The 14,824-nt window shown below is 50.5% G+C and overlaps 1 protein-coding gene across 1 annotated transcript in view; it reads right to left on the bottom strand.

Annotated features, from left to right (window-relative positions):
- The window catches only part of LOC102567874 (mitotic-spindle organizing protein 2B), a 31,895-nt gene extending 27,726 nt beyond the window's left edge, over positions 1-4,169 (bottom strand). The window contains exons 1-2 of the mRNA XM_019477752.2: positions 3,935-4,169; positions 3,692-3,846 (exon numbers count right to left, since the gene is read on the bottom strand). Of these exons, the coding sequence (XP_019333297.1) occupies positions 3,692-3,846; positions 3,935-4,122 (343 nt within the window). The 5' untranslated portion in view covers positions 4,123-4,169. The remainder of the gene's footprint in view (positions 1-3,691; positions 3,847-3,934) is intronic.
- Positions 4,170-14,824: the final 10,655 nt, after the last annotated feature.

Genomic DNA, 14,824 nt, shown 5'->3' with positions numbered 1-14,824 from the left:
AGTTCAAGAAGAGTGGTTGCTCCTCAAGGGAGTGATCCTCAATGCACAAACTAAGTCTATTCCATATCGGAGGAAAGGCAGCAAGAGGGGACAGCAGCCCCCCTGGCTCTCCAGGGACCTAGCAGACTCCTGAGGCTAAAAAGAAAGGCCTACAAAGGATGGAGGATGGGAGTCACCTCCAAGGAGGATTATTCTGCACTGGTCCGGTCCTGTAGGGAGCAGACCAGGAAAGCCAAGGCTGCAACTGAACTCCAACTAGCTTTGAGCATCAAGGACAATAAAAAGTCCTTTTTCAGATATGTGGGGAGCCGGAGGAAAAGCAGGGGCAACGTTGGACCCCTGCTGAACCAGATGGGGCAACTGACAACTGACGCCCAGGAAAAAGCCAACCTATTAAATAGGTACTTTGCGTCGGTCTTTCGTCAGTCCCATGGGACGCCCATGCCTGCTATGGGACAGGGAAGTCCAGATGAGGGTGATCCCCTGCCCTCCATTGATGCTGACTTCGTGAAGAAACATCTTGAGAAGCTGGATACCTTCAAGTCAGCCGGCCCTGACAATCTTCACCCCAGGGTACTCAAGGAGCTGACGAGCATCATAGCCCAGCCTCTAGCACGGATCTTTGAAAACTCTTGGTGCTCTGGTGCAGTGCCCGAAGACTGGAAGAAGGCCAATGTGGTGCCTATCTTCAAGAAAGGGAGGAAAGTGGATCCGGCTAACTATAGGCCCATTAGCCTGACTTCTATCCCGGGGAAGATCTTAGAAAAGTTTATCAAAGAGGCCATCCTTAATGGACTGGCCGACGCCAACATCTTAAGGGATAGCCAGCACGGGTTTGTTGCGGGTAGGTCTTGCTTGACCAATCTCATTTCCTTCTACGACCAGGTGACCTATCACCTGGACAGGGGAGAAGAGATTGATGTCATATATCTTGACTTCAAAAAAAGCCTTTGACCTGGTTTCCCATAATCACTTCTTAGAGAAACTGGCCAATTGTCGCCTTGGGTCCTCCACGATCCACTGGCTGGAAAACTGGCTCCAGGGTTGGACCCAGAGGGTAGTAATTGATGGAAGTCACTCATCGTGGTGTCCTGTGACCAGTGGGGTCCCCCAAGGCTCTGTCCTTGGACCCACTGTTCAACATCTTCATTAATGATGTGGACACTGGAGTCAGAAGTGGACTGGCCAAGTTTGCTGATGACACCAAACTTTGGGGAAAAGCATCCACACCAGAAGACAGGCGGGTGATCCAGGCTGACCTGGACAGGATCAGCAAGTGGGCGGACAAGAATCTGATGGTGTTCAACGCCGATAAATGCAAGGTTCTCCACCTTGGGAAGAAAACCCCGCAGCATCCTTATAGGCTCGGCAGCGCTATGTTGGCCAACACTATGCAAGAAAGAGACTTGGGGGTGATCATTAACCACAAGATGAACATGAGCCTGCAGTGCGATGTTGTGGCTAGTAAAGTGACCAAAATGCTGGCTTGCATCCATAGATGCTTCTCAAGCAAATCCCGGGACGTCATTCTCCCCTTGTACTCGGCCTCAGTGAGGCCGCAGCTGGAGTACTGAGTCCAGTTTTGGGCTCCACAATTCAAAAAGGATGTGGAGAAGCTTGAGAGAGTCCAGAGAAGAGCCACGCGCATGATCAGAGGTCAGGGAAGCAGACCCTACGATGACGGGCTGAGAGCCGTGGGGCTCTTTAGCCTGGAAAAGCGCAGGCTCAGGGGTGATCTGATGGCCACCTACAAGTTTATCAGGGGTGACCACCAGTATCTGGGGGAACGTTTGTTCACCAGAGCGCCCCAAGGGATGAGGACTAGGTCGAATGGTCATAAACTACTACAAGACCGCTTCAGGCTGGACATAAGGAAGAATTTCTTTACTGTCCGAGCCCCCAAGGTCTGGAATAGCCTGCCACCGGAGGTGGTTCAAGTGCCCACATTGAACACCTTCAAGAGCAAACTGGATGCTCATCTTGCTGGGATCCTACGAACCCGGCTGACTTCCTGCCTTTTGGGCAGGGGGCTGGACTTGATGATCTTCCGAGGTCCCTTCCAGCCCTAATGTCTATGAAATCTATTAAATTAATGAAAACACATAGTCAAAGTTTGAATTGATGAGACTGTAGGTGAACCATGACCAGAAACAAATGTCTGGTGAAGCACGACAAACCTGATTCTTTATTCAACCAAGCAACTGATTAACATGAGTCACCAAGTGAATCAAGTTACAACACAGGCAAAACCTCTAGTCCAGGCAGAACCCTGGAAAGAATACAAGGGAACAGATGGAGACTGGAGCTCCAGAAAAGTTAGGTCACTGAAGGTACCTATTGATTTGTTATGGATTCCTCCCTAGCTAAAGGGCTACCCTTTCAGTGTTGGGTTCAAGGGGAGCAGTTCTTTAGAATGCTTCTTCTAGCTGTTGAGCTACCATATTTACCAAAATCCAAGATGATAAGATTACCCGTGCCTGACAGTAAATGTCAGGGAGTGGAGGGGGCAGAGGCTGTGGGAAGCAGGCGGAGACAAGGGAATCAGTGGTGTTAGGGGACAGGTGGCTGCTGTGACTAACTCCAACCCCAGGCCTGGGTTGGGGCTGGAGCTGCAACAGCTGCCTGCCCCCTAACTCGCCATATACTCAAATCCCAGATGAGGGGCTTCTCCCCCTCCCCCCACATTGAATGGGGGGCAGGGGGCCCTCATCCTGGATTTGGGTACAAAGGGTATTTACACTTTGGTGGTCATCACAGCAGAACGAGCTCCACTGCGCCTTTAGCAGCGGGTAAGAACTCCGACGTGCTGGGAAGCAGGTACAGCAGCTTCCCTCGACATAACAGAGCGCCCTCATCATTTAGAGCAAAGAGAAAGTCAGGATACAATAAAAACCCTCCCAGAAAGGGGTAAAAAGCCCCTAAAAAGCAATGTTGCAGATATACTTTTAGACAGAAAAAGAAAAATGCTACTTCTCTAATGGGGAAAAAACAGGGCCTGGGAGCACTGAGATGCATGTAGCTGGGGGAAGGCCTGGCAGAAATCTGATTGTTTGCCCATGAAATGATGCTGGGGGACCCCCGGCAGTCCCCCCTAGCCCAGCCTGTCTCTGATCCCAGGGAGATGCAGTTTTACCCATGTGACCAAGCCCAGGCTCAGACCCAGGCGAGTGCACCAGTGCGCTCGCACCCGTTTCATTCCTGCTCCACCCAATGGTTAAAACCACCTGCCTGGCAGCAGCAGCAATATTTCTAGTCAGGCAGCGCTGAGGGCGTCTGCTGACTTCCTGGCACATTATCATCTACCGGATCCCTTCTGAGCTCTCCCTTGCACACGGTGCTAATGACCGTCTCTCCTTTTTAATGGTCTTGCCGCTTCACCAGGCTGGCCTGCGGGCTGCTGTCGGCTTGCTGCTCCTGGCAAGGGAGCTCCTACTTCGCAGCCCCGACGCCTGCTTCTAACTGGTCCCAGTGACGGTCTATTTGCTTTTGCTTCCGCCTTAAACTGTGCAACGCTGCACTGGGCCCGGCCTGTGGTAACGCTGCGAGTTTCTTTTTAATGGGAGAAAACCAGGTGCTGTCACCTGCAGCGACGCCCCTCGCCCTCTCCTCCACATCCCAGACCTGCCCGTGACCGCGTCAAGCCAAGTGCACCACCCCAGACCTCCCCCCCTCCCCAGGACGCGCTCCTGACCTCTGGCCTCGGTGGCGGGGGGGGCGGCGGGGCCGGGGCCGCTGTCCGGGGCGGCGGCGCTGGGGGCCGCCAGCCTCTGCCCCGCGCACATGGACTTGAGCATCTGGAACACGGCCAGCGGCGCCACGTTCATGCGCAGCAGGTCCAGCAGGATCCTGTGGGGGAGGGGGGACGGGGCGGGTCAGCGCGGCCCGGGACCCCCGCCCGGCCCAGCACCCCCAGTCCCGGGACCCCCACGCTCACTTGAACACTTCCGGGTCGAGGCCGCTGCCCGCCGCCTGCGCCAGCTCGAACAGCTCCGCCTCCTCCGCCGTCAGCAGCTTCCGCCGCGACCGCACCGACACCGACGCCGCCGCCTTCCCCAGGGCCGCGTCCAGCCCCGCGCCGCCCGCCGGCCCCGCGCCAGGGCCGGCCGGGCCCGGAGCGGACATGCTGAGCGCTGCTAGGCAACCACCCGGAAGGGAAAGAAACGTCACAACCCAACCTCCTCCTCCCGAGGGGGCGGGACGACACCACCCGCTCCGGCTTCCCCGCTGCTACTGAGCATGCGCGGGAGGATTCCGCTGGGGCTGCCCGGCTGCTACTGAGCATGCGCAGGGAGGGAGCATCGCGCGGGAGGGGTTGTGGCGTTGCGGGCGGGTCGGTGTCCGGCTCCCTCTGGCCCCATCCAGACCACGGCATCTGCCTGCTCTGTGTCCACGGGCACCCAGTCCGCCTCGTGACCAGCCCGCAGGGGGCAGGCGCTGGCTGGGCCGCGCTTGGCAGAGGCGTGCGCGGGTGCGGGCAGCGCAGAGGGCCGAGCTGCCACAGGGCTTCGTGCCGGCGCTGGGATCCAGCCAGCAAATGCCCCGCGCAGCATGGAGCAGGCCTGGCGCAGGGGCGCCGCTTTCCATGCCCTCCTCCCCCGAGGCGGCGGTGTGAGCTCGCGGAAGGACAGGAGCAGGGGCTGTCGGGGATGGAGCTGCAGGTTGTGTCCCATTGAAACAGGAATGAGCCCAGAGTTAAGATATTTGGACCTTGGGTCCCGCTATGTGGGCACCTGCTAGGACTGATGAGAGCCAGCAGGAGCTGGGTGCTTCTGGAAGTCCCACTTGGCACTGACCTGCGCTAGCAGGTGCCTGAAGGCCTCAGAGCCAAGCTTGGATCCGTGGGGCTGGACTCATGCAGGGCAGGAAGGCTCCCTGCCTGGCTGGCTCACTTCAGCCATCGGACTCTGTCTGTTCGACTGCTTTAAAATGGCCACCAACTTCCTCTGTTACAGTGATTGGAAACTTCCTCAGAACTTGTCCTGTTCCCCAGATTGCCCTCAGAGGTGGTTTTGAACTAAGTTCTCTCACTGCAGCCTCAGTTCTGGCTTCTGTCTACAAGATCCATGTATGGAGAAGACTTGCCTGCCCTGATAGGGCTTTTTATAAAGGACAGGGGGTCCACAGCTTTCTTTTAATCCCCCTTCTACCACCGCTTCTCAGAGCCCCAAGTCCATCATCTTCCTCTGCCCAAGGTGGTTCAAAGCAACAGTTTCCTTTGCCCCAGTGAGTGCCCTAACCACAAGACCACTGGTTGCTTGGGAGGGACACTGCAGCCAGTGGCCTGTCGGATGATTGTGGGGGTGTACCTGGCTCAGGAGGAGATGAAGCATTTGGCTTCTTTAGCCTGGCCAGATGACAACTTGGAGAGGCTATGACTGCCCTATAAATGTGTTGGAGGGCCAGCACCAGGGAGGGAGAATTGCCATTTAAACCATGGCTGTCTAACTTCATAGTGGGGGCCACATGCTGCCCTAGTCACTGTGCAGGCTGGGTGCTGCAGGGGTTGCACTCAGGCCATTTGCAGCCCCCCTGACAGTCTGCCCAAACCTGGTACATTCAGTCTCAGAGTCAAGGAGCATCATTGCCCCCCCCATGAGCTGCTGGACACACCTGTGTGGCTGGGAACTGATCAGTGGTTTACTGCCCTTCACAGAACCAGCCTTGGCTGATGGAAGGGGGCTGCACCCATTCTTCAGCCTTCTAAAGGGGCCGATGCCATTACTTGCTGGGCATGACCTGGACAGGTGTCTGCAGGTATAGGTCTCCAAGCAGTTGCAGCCCCACTCTAGCCGCCAAAAGAACAGCACTCTGACCCATGGCTTTGCAGCCAGTTGGAGGGTTAAACCTCCGTTGAGCCTCTGATGATACGATGAGAAGGCAGGAATTAGCCCGATTGCTTTGTAGTCTACAAAGGTCCAGGCTGCTTGTAGGCCCAGCTTGTCAGCTCAATTCCATTGAAAGAGCCATTGGATTTTCTGACTGTCACAAGCTATTTGCTTATTACACTGTAGTGCCTTGCTCTTAGCTCAGGCTACCAGTTTTCCAGCACCCAAGATGCATCTCACTTTAGCCTGGCTTTGACTTTGATTTCCTCTTCTCCCCACCTCAGTCATTTCTGATTTGTGACCATGCAAGGAACAGTGGCATTATTGAGTCAGAAATGTACAAAGGCTCATTGCTAATTAAGGACCAAACCCAGGTGCAGCTGGAGCATGTTTTTCCTTAGGAGCCCATGCTGCAGCTGGCTGGAAAATCTGGGGTAGGGTTAGAAAGGGTTTGAGCAATCTTGATCTGATAGGAGCAGCAAGTGGGAGGGAAAAAATAGACACACAGTTGAAAAGGGCAATTGCAGGGGGAACTCATGGCCACATGATGGTATCAAGACAGCAGGGAGCACAATTTTAACTTAAAAATAAGTATGAGCTAGAAAAGCAGCAGCTGCAACACACTGACAGGCTGTAATTTATAAGCTCTCCCTGGCAGGGATCATCCCTGACATCTGCTTGATTGCAGCACAATGGGGTTTGGATGTGGGTTGGAGCCTCTTGATATTCTAATACAGATAACTAATAATACACTTAAGTGGGGGGAATAAAGTGCTGGAAGTGTTGTGCACCATGATACTCAATTAATTTTGCCGTTAGCCTGGACCACAGGCTTAAGATGGGCCACCAGTTCATTGATCCTTTCCAGCAGGATGGTTCTGCTATTTAGCAGTGCAGGAGGTAAGGTTTAAGCTAGTCCCATGCACATGTGTACTGGCCTGCTACATTCATCAGAGTCACATGGGAGGCAGGAATTTTCCTTTAAGATATGTGTCTTCACAGGGCAGGGTGAGGGAGTAATACTGGTGACTGGCATGCTCAGCTCAGTGCAGCTAACCTCTTTGTCACAATCAGTTTATCAGTACAGAGCTGGGGCAGTGGCACCTGCATAGCAGAATTGGCATGTACCATGCCTCCAGGTGCTTCTTTTGGGGGCTGTCTGCAGGAAATCAAAGAGAAGCAAGGGTTTATGAGGGAGCAGGGGCTGTGCCTCTAAACTGGCCTTAGAGGAAGCAATTATGAAAAATGTGATTCAGTTAGCAGAAGGTTAAATGGAGAACTGGTGTTGTGTATGGGCAGGTGCATGTGTGGCTCACAATTGCTGTCCCACTGAATAGGCTGTCCCCAAACTGCGTTGGAGCATGGTGTGACCTCACCTTTGTGCTGCAGCCCCTACCACATTTGCGGTGCAGGAGTCCAGAGTCCCTTCCATCCCAGAGATGTGGGGCAGAGCCAGGAGGTCTGCCAGAGAGGCAGGTGTAGCAACAACTAGCACTTAGCAGCAAGGATGTGTGTGTGCATGAGTCACACTACTGTGCTCTGTCACTCCAGGCCTAGACTGAGCCCCTGGGAGCAGGAGAGCTAGGAGTTAACATCCTCAGAGAGAAAGGCATTGGTTCCTTCAGAGCAAGTGGCTCAGGCTCTCAGCAGATTCAGGCAGTGTCACACCCAGAGATCAGTTGAGGCCCTCCGCAGACTCAGACCTTTCTGTTACACTCCAGTCATTGCAATACCAGAGATTAAGCACTTGCTTTTTTTGAGCAGGGGGGCATATTTCTGCCATAATTGTGATTTGGGGATCTGCGGTCTCTGGCATAGGGTGGAAGTGCCTATACCTTAACCCAGGCCAAGCTATCCTAATGTATGGAGCTTCCTTATTTCCATGTACTGGTGGAGCCCTCCCTCTGCTTTGGCCCTGACATTGCTTGTCATCTGAGCCTCCCACAGTGACCTGTCATATTATATAAAGGGAAGGAAACAAGACAGAAGAAAATTATAAGCACTGCAGAAGAAAGAACTTGCTTCACTTTGCAAAGCTGTGATATGTGCATGTGGGAGGGGGGTACTGTATTCCTTTCTGCTAAAGCATAGTGTGGCTGTGTGCCTGTATGCATCTGTGGGTGTTATATGATGCTTTCTTAGTGTATATGTGCATGCAGATGTATGATGCTGTGTAAGGTGACACTGCCAGCCATAGTGCTGTGTACATGTGTGTGTTTCTACATGTCTATATGATAGAGATATGGCACTGCTTCCTATAATGGTATATATATTATAATGGCATTGCCTGTTATAACACAATATGTGCATGTGTGTGTTTTATAAGGCACTGCCTAACAACCACAGTGTGTATAAGTGGTATGTTACATGCCACTACCTTCTATAGCGCTCTGTGTTTGTGTGTCTACACAGTGTTGTTACACAACCCTGCCTGCTATCCATGTGCTGCAGTACAATGTACGTGTGTGTATCTTAAAGCAATCAGTGTGCAAATAATCAGGAGGATGAAATGCCTAAACTGTCCATTCAGCCATTAGCAAGGACAGTTGAATCTGTGACAGTCACAGGTTATTTGCCGCCAGGTCAAAGGGTTACACTGCTGGATAAACTCATGAGGAATAATGCAGCTGTCTCCAATGATGAATGCCATTAAGTCTGCAGAACTGCATTAGAAGTGTGATCTGATAGGAAAGAGTGGGGGTAGCTTCTATTCTGAGTGACACTGATCCCAACCAAGCCCAGCTTCACTGGTGTTAGGGAAGTGAGGCAGATTTACTGCAGGAAAGCGGATCCTTATCACCCTGTTTGTCTCAGATCAGGGCAGGGGCTCTCTCTGCAAGTCAGCATTGCTGTGGCAGCTGGTTGGGTCTCTGGTTCAGAGCTGAAGGGGCTTGGGAGAGAGCTATCATCGTGCTGGGTGATGTATCCCCTTGGCCTTACAGAAAAACAAGGGGAAGGAGCTCTCCAGTGTGGAGGGAAGGCATCTGGAGGGATTCACCTTGACTTCCCAGCTGCGGTATCACCTTTTGAGCATCATTAGCACAAGGGGTGAGGAAACAGGGATGGCAGTGACTCACATGTGAAGAAGATGAGATCCTGGTGATAAATCTCTTCCCAGAGCAACTCAGCTCCCCACATCCTTGCTTTCTTTTAATGGATTCTGAGTTTTCCTCATTCCCTGCTCAAGTCACAAACCCATGTCTCATCATCAGCCCTTAGAGGTGAACAGGGTGAGAAATCTACAGGCCCCTGACCCAACACAGATGTCTGTACTGCAAACTGATCACGGATGTTCAGGAAGGGTAGAACAGCTCCTGTTTGAGCCAACAGAGAATATGCATTAGCTCTTAGGACCAAGGACACACAGGTAAGAAGTTCTGCTGGCATCCAGTAGAGGGCAATGGTGCCAAAAGCAGAACTGCCCACACACTCTTATAAAGAATAGGGGAGTAAAAAGTTTCATGTGTTTGCTTATGAAACTAACTCCAGTGAGTTATGGCTGAAACTAGCCATAAACTGTGTACTGCCATAGCCGAAATAGTGGCAAACACCACTTGCCAAGAAGACAGGTTATTTTCAGTTACAATGATATGGTTTCCAAATCCAAGATGAACCTGGGAGGTATTGGATGGTAACAGACACTGTCTACGAGCATTTGGTAAAAGTGCAGTGGAACAAATCCAGAGCTGTGTGTGTCAATTTGATTACAGAAACTTTGTCTAGTCTCATAAAAAGTCAGGATATGAGCAGAAGATGTGAGACACAGGGCATTGCTTATCGCCAATTCAGAGGAGAGCTGTCAACAGTAGAAGGGATTTGGTTTAAGGGTGCCAGGATGATGATGATTCCTAAGGTGGTATAGAAATATATGTTAAAAAGGAATCAGGAAGGTCTTTTTTAGAATTAAGAAATCCAAGAGAAGATTCAGAGATGATTTACATTGGCCCCCACAAATAAACACTGACATTGAGGAAGATACTAATGCTTGTCACATATACAAAAACACAGGTCAAGTCAAGGAAACAGGAAAAATTGGATCCTAGGTACAGAAGAGCCACAGACTGATTACGTTAGGAGATTCCAGCCTCTGAGCATCCAGCTCCAAGCATGCTGCACCTGGGCACATGCTGCTGAGCCTGTCAAGGATGCTGGAAGGAAAAAACTGCTGTAAGCCTTTTTGTGTGGGTTCCTGTGAGCACAGGGCTTACCTGGCACCTGGGGGCAGCCAGGTCTGCAGAGCAGGGCACTGAGTGTCCTGGCTATGAGACACCAATGGCCAGTAATGCCATGTGCTCCAAGGAAAGGGTAACTCTGGATACCTGGGCCCCAGCAAAGTGGGAATGCATAATGAGAACAGTGTGCTTGTCACTGAACTATCTGGATCCCTGTAGCACAGGGAGTAGGAGCTGGCTCTCAGCCTGGATTAGAGCATTTTAGTGCTTCAGCTCCATCTTTTGGGGGCCATCCTACCCCCAATTCCTTTCTCATGTCCCCCAAATTTGCCAGTTTGTTCAATTCTGCTATGACTAATACAGCAAAAAGCCCAGTGTCTAATCACAGCACTTGTCAGCTTCCTCACACCACAGTAATAATGGCCCCAGGGACACTGTGTTGTGTGCTCTGTGTCACCTTCATTCTCCAAGCAGCACTGATACAGAGTTCCAGAGCCCTGAGCATACCCCCAGGGCACATGCCTGCAGTGGCTCAGGCTAGAAGCTGGGGAGGGGGGGCGCTAGAGCAGCCCTCCCTTCCCTTCCATAAGGCCGAGGTGCGGGAGGCGTGGCCAGGCCCCAGCAGGATTAGGGAGGGGTTCCCCCCCACTCGATAACAGAGCATTTATCAGCTCTGTTATCAGCATTTATCACACCATCAGAAAACAAACAGCCTCTCTCATTACTTCAAACTCTTCTTAAACAAAGAAGACAGCGGGATACTACCAGCTGAGCTTTGACAGCTCCAAAAAGCCCTATGCTGATACTGCTGTCTGCCACAGCATGGACCATAGCCAGCATGTGGTCTGCTAGCTAAATGTTGAGGTGTCTGTGTAAGGCAGAGGGGATGTGGATCCCTGCTTAGCAAGGAGTGGGGTGGGGAGGGGGAAAGCAGGGGGAAGCCAGGCAGATGCTGCTGTGGCTGTAAGTCTCTGCTGAAGCTGCAGCCAGGGAGCAGAGAGGAGGGGCCAGCTCTGCTGTGGAGCAGAGAGCCCTGCCCAGCCCAGAGAGCATGCCGGGATGCTGGGGGTGTCTGGTTTACCTTAAACCACCAAGGGGTCTGGGACAGACTGCATAAACTGGTTTGAGCCAAATCAGTTAAGTCTAATACTACATTCAACCAGATTTATCTCAAACTGGTTTCAGCCATTTTCAGGACTACAGTAAGCCCTGGGGCATGAAGCAGGCAGGTGGTATGCCAGTCCCACCTCCTCTTCCACTGCCCTAGCCCTGCAAGTCCCCCCTGCTACCCCAGCCCAAGCCCCCTACCATCCCTCAGCTCTAGCATCCCTTAAACCTAACCCTTACCCCTTTGCTATCCCAGCCCTTGGTTCCTCCCCATGGCAATGCTAGCGCCATCAGGTCGAGTCCTCAGACACGTTGGGTTATCTCTTCTTGGGAGTACAGAGTTGCAGAGCAGGAGAGATCCAATGGGGCGCTGTCAGAGCCTCAGCACTCTGGCATACAAGCAACATGCCTATGCAGTTCCATCTGGAAACAGGGGCTAGGGCTAACACTTCACCAGTTTGTCTTTTGAAACAAATCCCAGCTGATCTGATGTTGTGCTTGAAGCATTCAGTGGGTCCTGAAAAGATTCAGACAATGAAGTCACTGTAATGGGGAGCAATGGCTCAACACAAGGTCGGTGTTCTGTTCTGTTCTGGATGATGATGGGTGGATGGCAGTTGGCTAGTCAGTCTGCAAGACCAATGCCAAGGAGAGCCCACAATCTGTGTCCAGAAGAGCAGGGTGAAGTCGGAGCCTACTGCCTTTGTGTCTCCTCTGCCAGGATCCCTCCCCTGGGCCTGCTCTGTCCCTGGCTTTCTTGCTCATCACTTCCTGGGGTGTTCATTGTAACCTGGCAGGTGCCAGTAGTGGAAACACTCACTGCTGAAGAGCCCAAGGTCTTGCAACCTTGGCTGGTGACATTTTGCTCCACTCACATTCCATCCATCACCTGGTAGAAAAGCTCATTTGGAAGGGCTGCGGGCTGAGCACTGACATCTATCACCAGCAGCCCACCAGGCACAGTGATTAAGCATGTGAGGAGAAGAGAACTGACCGTGCTCATCAGAACCTCTCCCTCTGACCGAGGGCTGCTCAGATGATGTCTAACCTTGCCAATGGCAGCAGCACAAGGCTGCTACAAAGTCTTAAACAGAGACTAGAACAGGCAAAACATTAAAAAACATACACAGAGCTATTTCTGCAAACAGGGGTTCCACATTTGAGCCTTTGATTTTTACCTGGTCCATGAATCTGAAAAAGTTTGCAGTTTGTGGCATGAGCAAAACCTCTGAAAATCCAGACTGACAGAGGCTTTCCCTTTCACTGCTTTTTGTTATTTGTCATTCTCTGGCTTAGAAGTATTTGTTGTCCCTCGGAACACAGAAATCATGGCCTGGGACTCAGGCTACCAGATTGGGAAGATGAGCACTTCCTGATTGACCCCTGGTCTGGAAATGATTTGTTCTAAAGCAAACTAAAGCAATAAAAACAAAAATCATGTTATAAGAAATGGAACAAAGATAAATGTGCAGCAACACTTAAAATCAGGAACCAAATAAATCCTAGGTCCATTAAAATGCATTCCTTTTCTAGTGTGATAATGAAATACTTTCTACTCTGCCAGCAGCTATTACAATTCTATGTTTAGAAATCCACAGGACCACATAACTGGTACCCAAGAGTATTAAAAGAATTGGCAGAGGACCTCTCTGAACTATTAGTGTTGCTACTTAATAAGTCTTGGAACAGTGAAAAAATTTAGAGGGTTGGAAAAAAAGCCAATGGTGTGCCAATATTTAAAAGAGAAAACTGAATTACCTCCTTAGCCTTACATGAATCCTCCCAAAAGTATATAAAGGCTGATAGGAAACCCAGTCAATAACAAATCAAGTTTTGAAATCTAATTAATGCCAATCAGCATGGTTTTATGGTAAATAAAACTTGTCCAACACATTTGATCCATTTTGGGTGAAACTAAAAAGTTGGTGATGAAGAGAACCAAAAATTCTTGGACCCCTGGAAGGATTTTGAGCTGGTGTCACAGAAGACTTGAAAAGAAAAATGAACACCGTATAAAAATCAATGCAGCCCTTCTTAAGGGGATTAAAAGCTGGTTAACTAATAGCTCACCAAAAGTAATTGTACATGGGGAATCCTGTAAGAATCAGCTTTCAACCCAAGGCTAAGCAATATTGATCTGGAAGAAAAAAAAAAGTCCTGCTGTTTTAGTTTTCAGGTGGACAAAAAAAATTGGTGTCATGGAAAAAAAGCATGTTGGGGACAGGTCAGTTATAGAGACCAGTCTGAAATGCTTGGTAAAGTGGGCTCACAAGTAACCCCAGCATATTCCCAGCGTAGTGAGAATTCATAAAAGAGAAACAAAACTGAGTCAAAGCCTGGAAAACCTGCCTGACAGTGACAGACTGGGAAAGAGCTATGTGTTTGTCTTTACAAAGAGTAAGAAGTGACTTTGAATTACCTGTGTTGGGAGGTTTCTGACAGTACAGGGCTCTAGCCAAAGGCAGAGAGAGATCCAGGAGTCCGAAGCTAAAGCAAAATGAATCCAATCTGAAAATAAGGTCTGGTCTTTGATAGTGAGAGGAATTGAAGGAATTAACCATGGAAACAGGCTCATCCAGGAGCGTGGGAGAGTCTCCCTGCCATGAAATGCTTGACTTGAGGTGGACCACCTCTGTCTGAACGCTCCACTCCAGCTGCTTCAGGAGACAGAGCAGGGTGGGGGGTGGGGGGTGGGGAGAGCTGGAAGCAGAAGTCCTGGAGGATCAATTTTCTGGGCAGTGTGATGCTGAGGTCAGACTGAAGGGGCATGGTGGTCCCTATAGCCTTGACATCTGTGGCTTAGTGAATCTAGGACAACTTTGCACTTTCAAACATCATGACACTCGTGAAAAATGAGGAGCTCTGTGAGGATGCTAAGTGTCCAATGCTTCCTCTTTCCCTACTGGCATCTGACCCTTTAGGTCTCAAGATGTCACCTTTTCAAGCAAAAGGCTAGAAACTTGCTGCTTTTAAACCAGATTCCCCTGCCTTCATTTCACTCTGTCTTTTACACTTGTCCTCTTCTTTACCCCTGTCTCTCGAGGCTGCCCCATGGTCCCCCACTCACCCTCAGCAGAGACTCATGGTCCAGAATGCTCCATGTCATCCTGCTGACAACACAGTTGTGCAGGTTCACAGTGCTGTTCTTTTTCAGGGGCATCTCTGGGCTGCTTTTCAAGATGTTTTTATAGTGGTCTCAGCACAGAGGTGCTTTCCTTCCCAGCACCATTAGCAGTCACGTATACAAATTTGCAGAGGGGCTGAATAGAACTGAAAGCTGAAATCTAACAACTGAGATTTGCCCATTGAGTGGATGTTGCAGTCAATAGATGAATGGGATTTCATTAGGCTAATCCCTGTTTATTGAATCCAGGCAGCATTTGCTTATTCATTTTAATTCTAGGTTCTTTTCAGGTCTATTGTTACCTGGAGAAGTACGTCTCAGATCAGGATCCCTAGTTATTCTTTCCCAATCAGCAAGTGTATTAATTTACCAGGAATTGCACGGGTGTTTAATCAACAGCTTTGCAAGATTAAGTCTGGATATCAGATGTTCTAGGCATGCCCTGAATATAGTATGCTGTCTTGCCAGCACTGGCCACAGAACCACATGAAGGCCAAACTGATCTACCCGGACAAAGCAAACAGCCAGGATTTCTTATTGCACTGACTTATAATCCTCAGCCATCAGTTCTTCAGTTCCCTTGATACATTTAATCA

The sequence above is a fragment of the Alligator mississippiensis genome, chromosome 11, assembly GCF_030867095.1.
Source record: "Alligator mississippiensis isolate rAllMis1 chromosome 11, rAllMis1, whole genome shotgun sequence".
Classification (NCBI taxonomy): Eukaryota; Metazoa; Chordata; order Crocodylia; family Alligatoridae; genus Alligator; species Alligator mississippiensis.
Note: the sequence above shows the minus strand (reverse complement) of the source record. Positions and strands in the feature narration are given on the sequence as shown.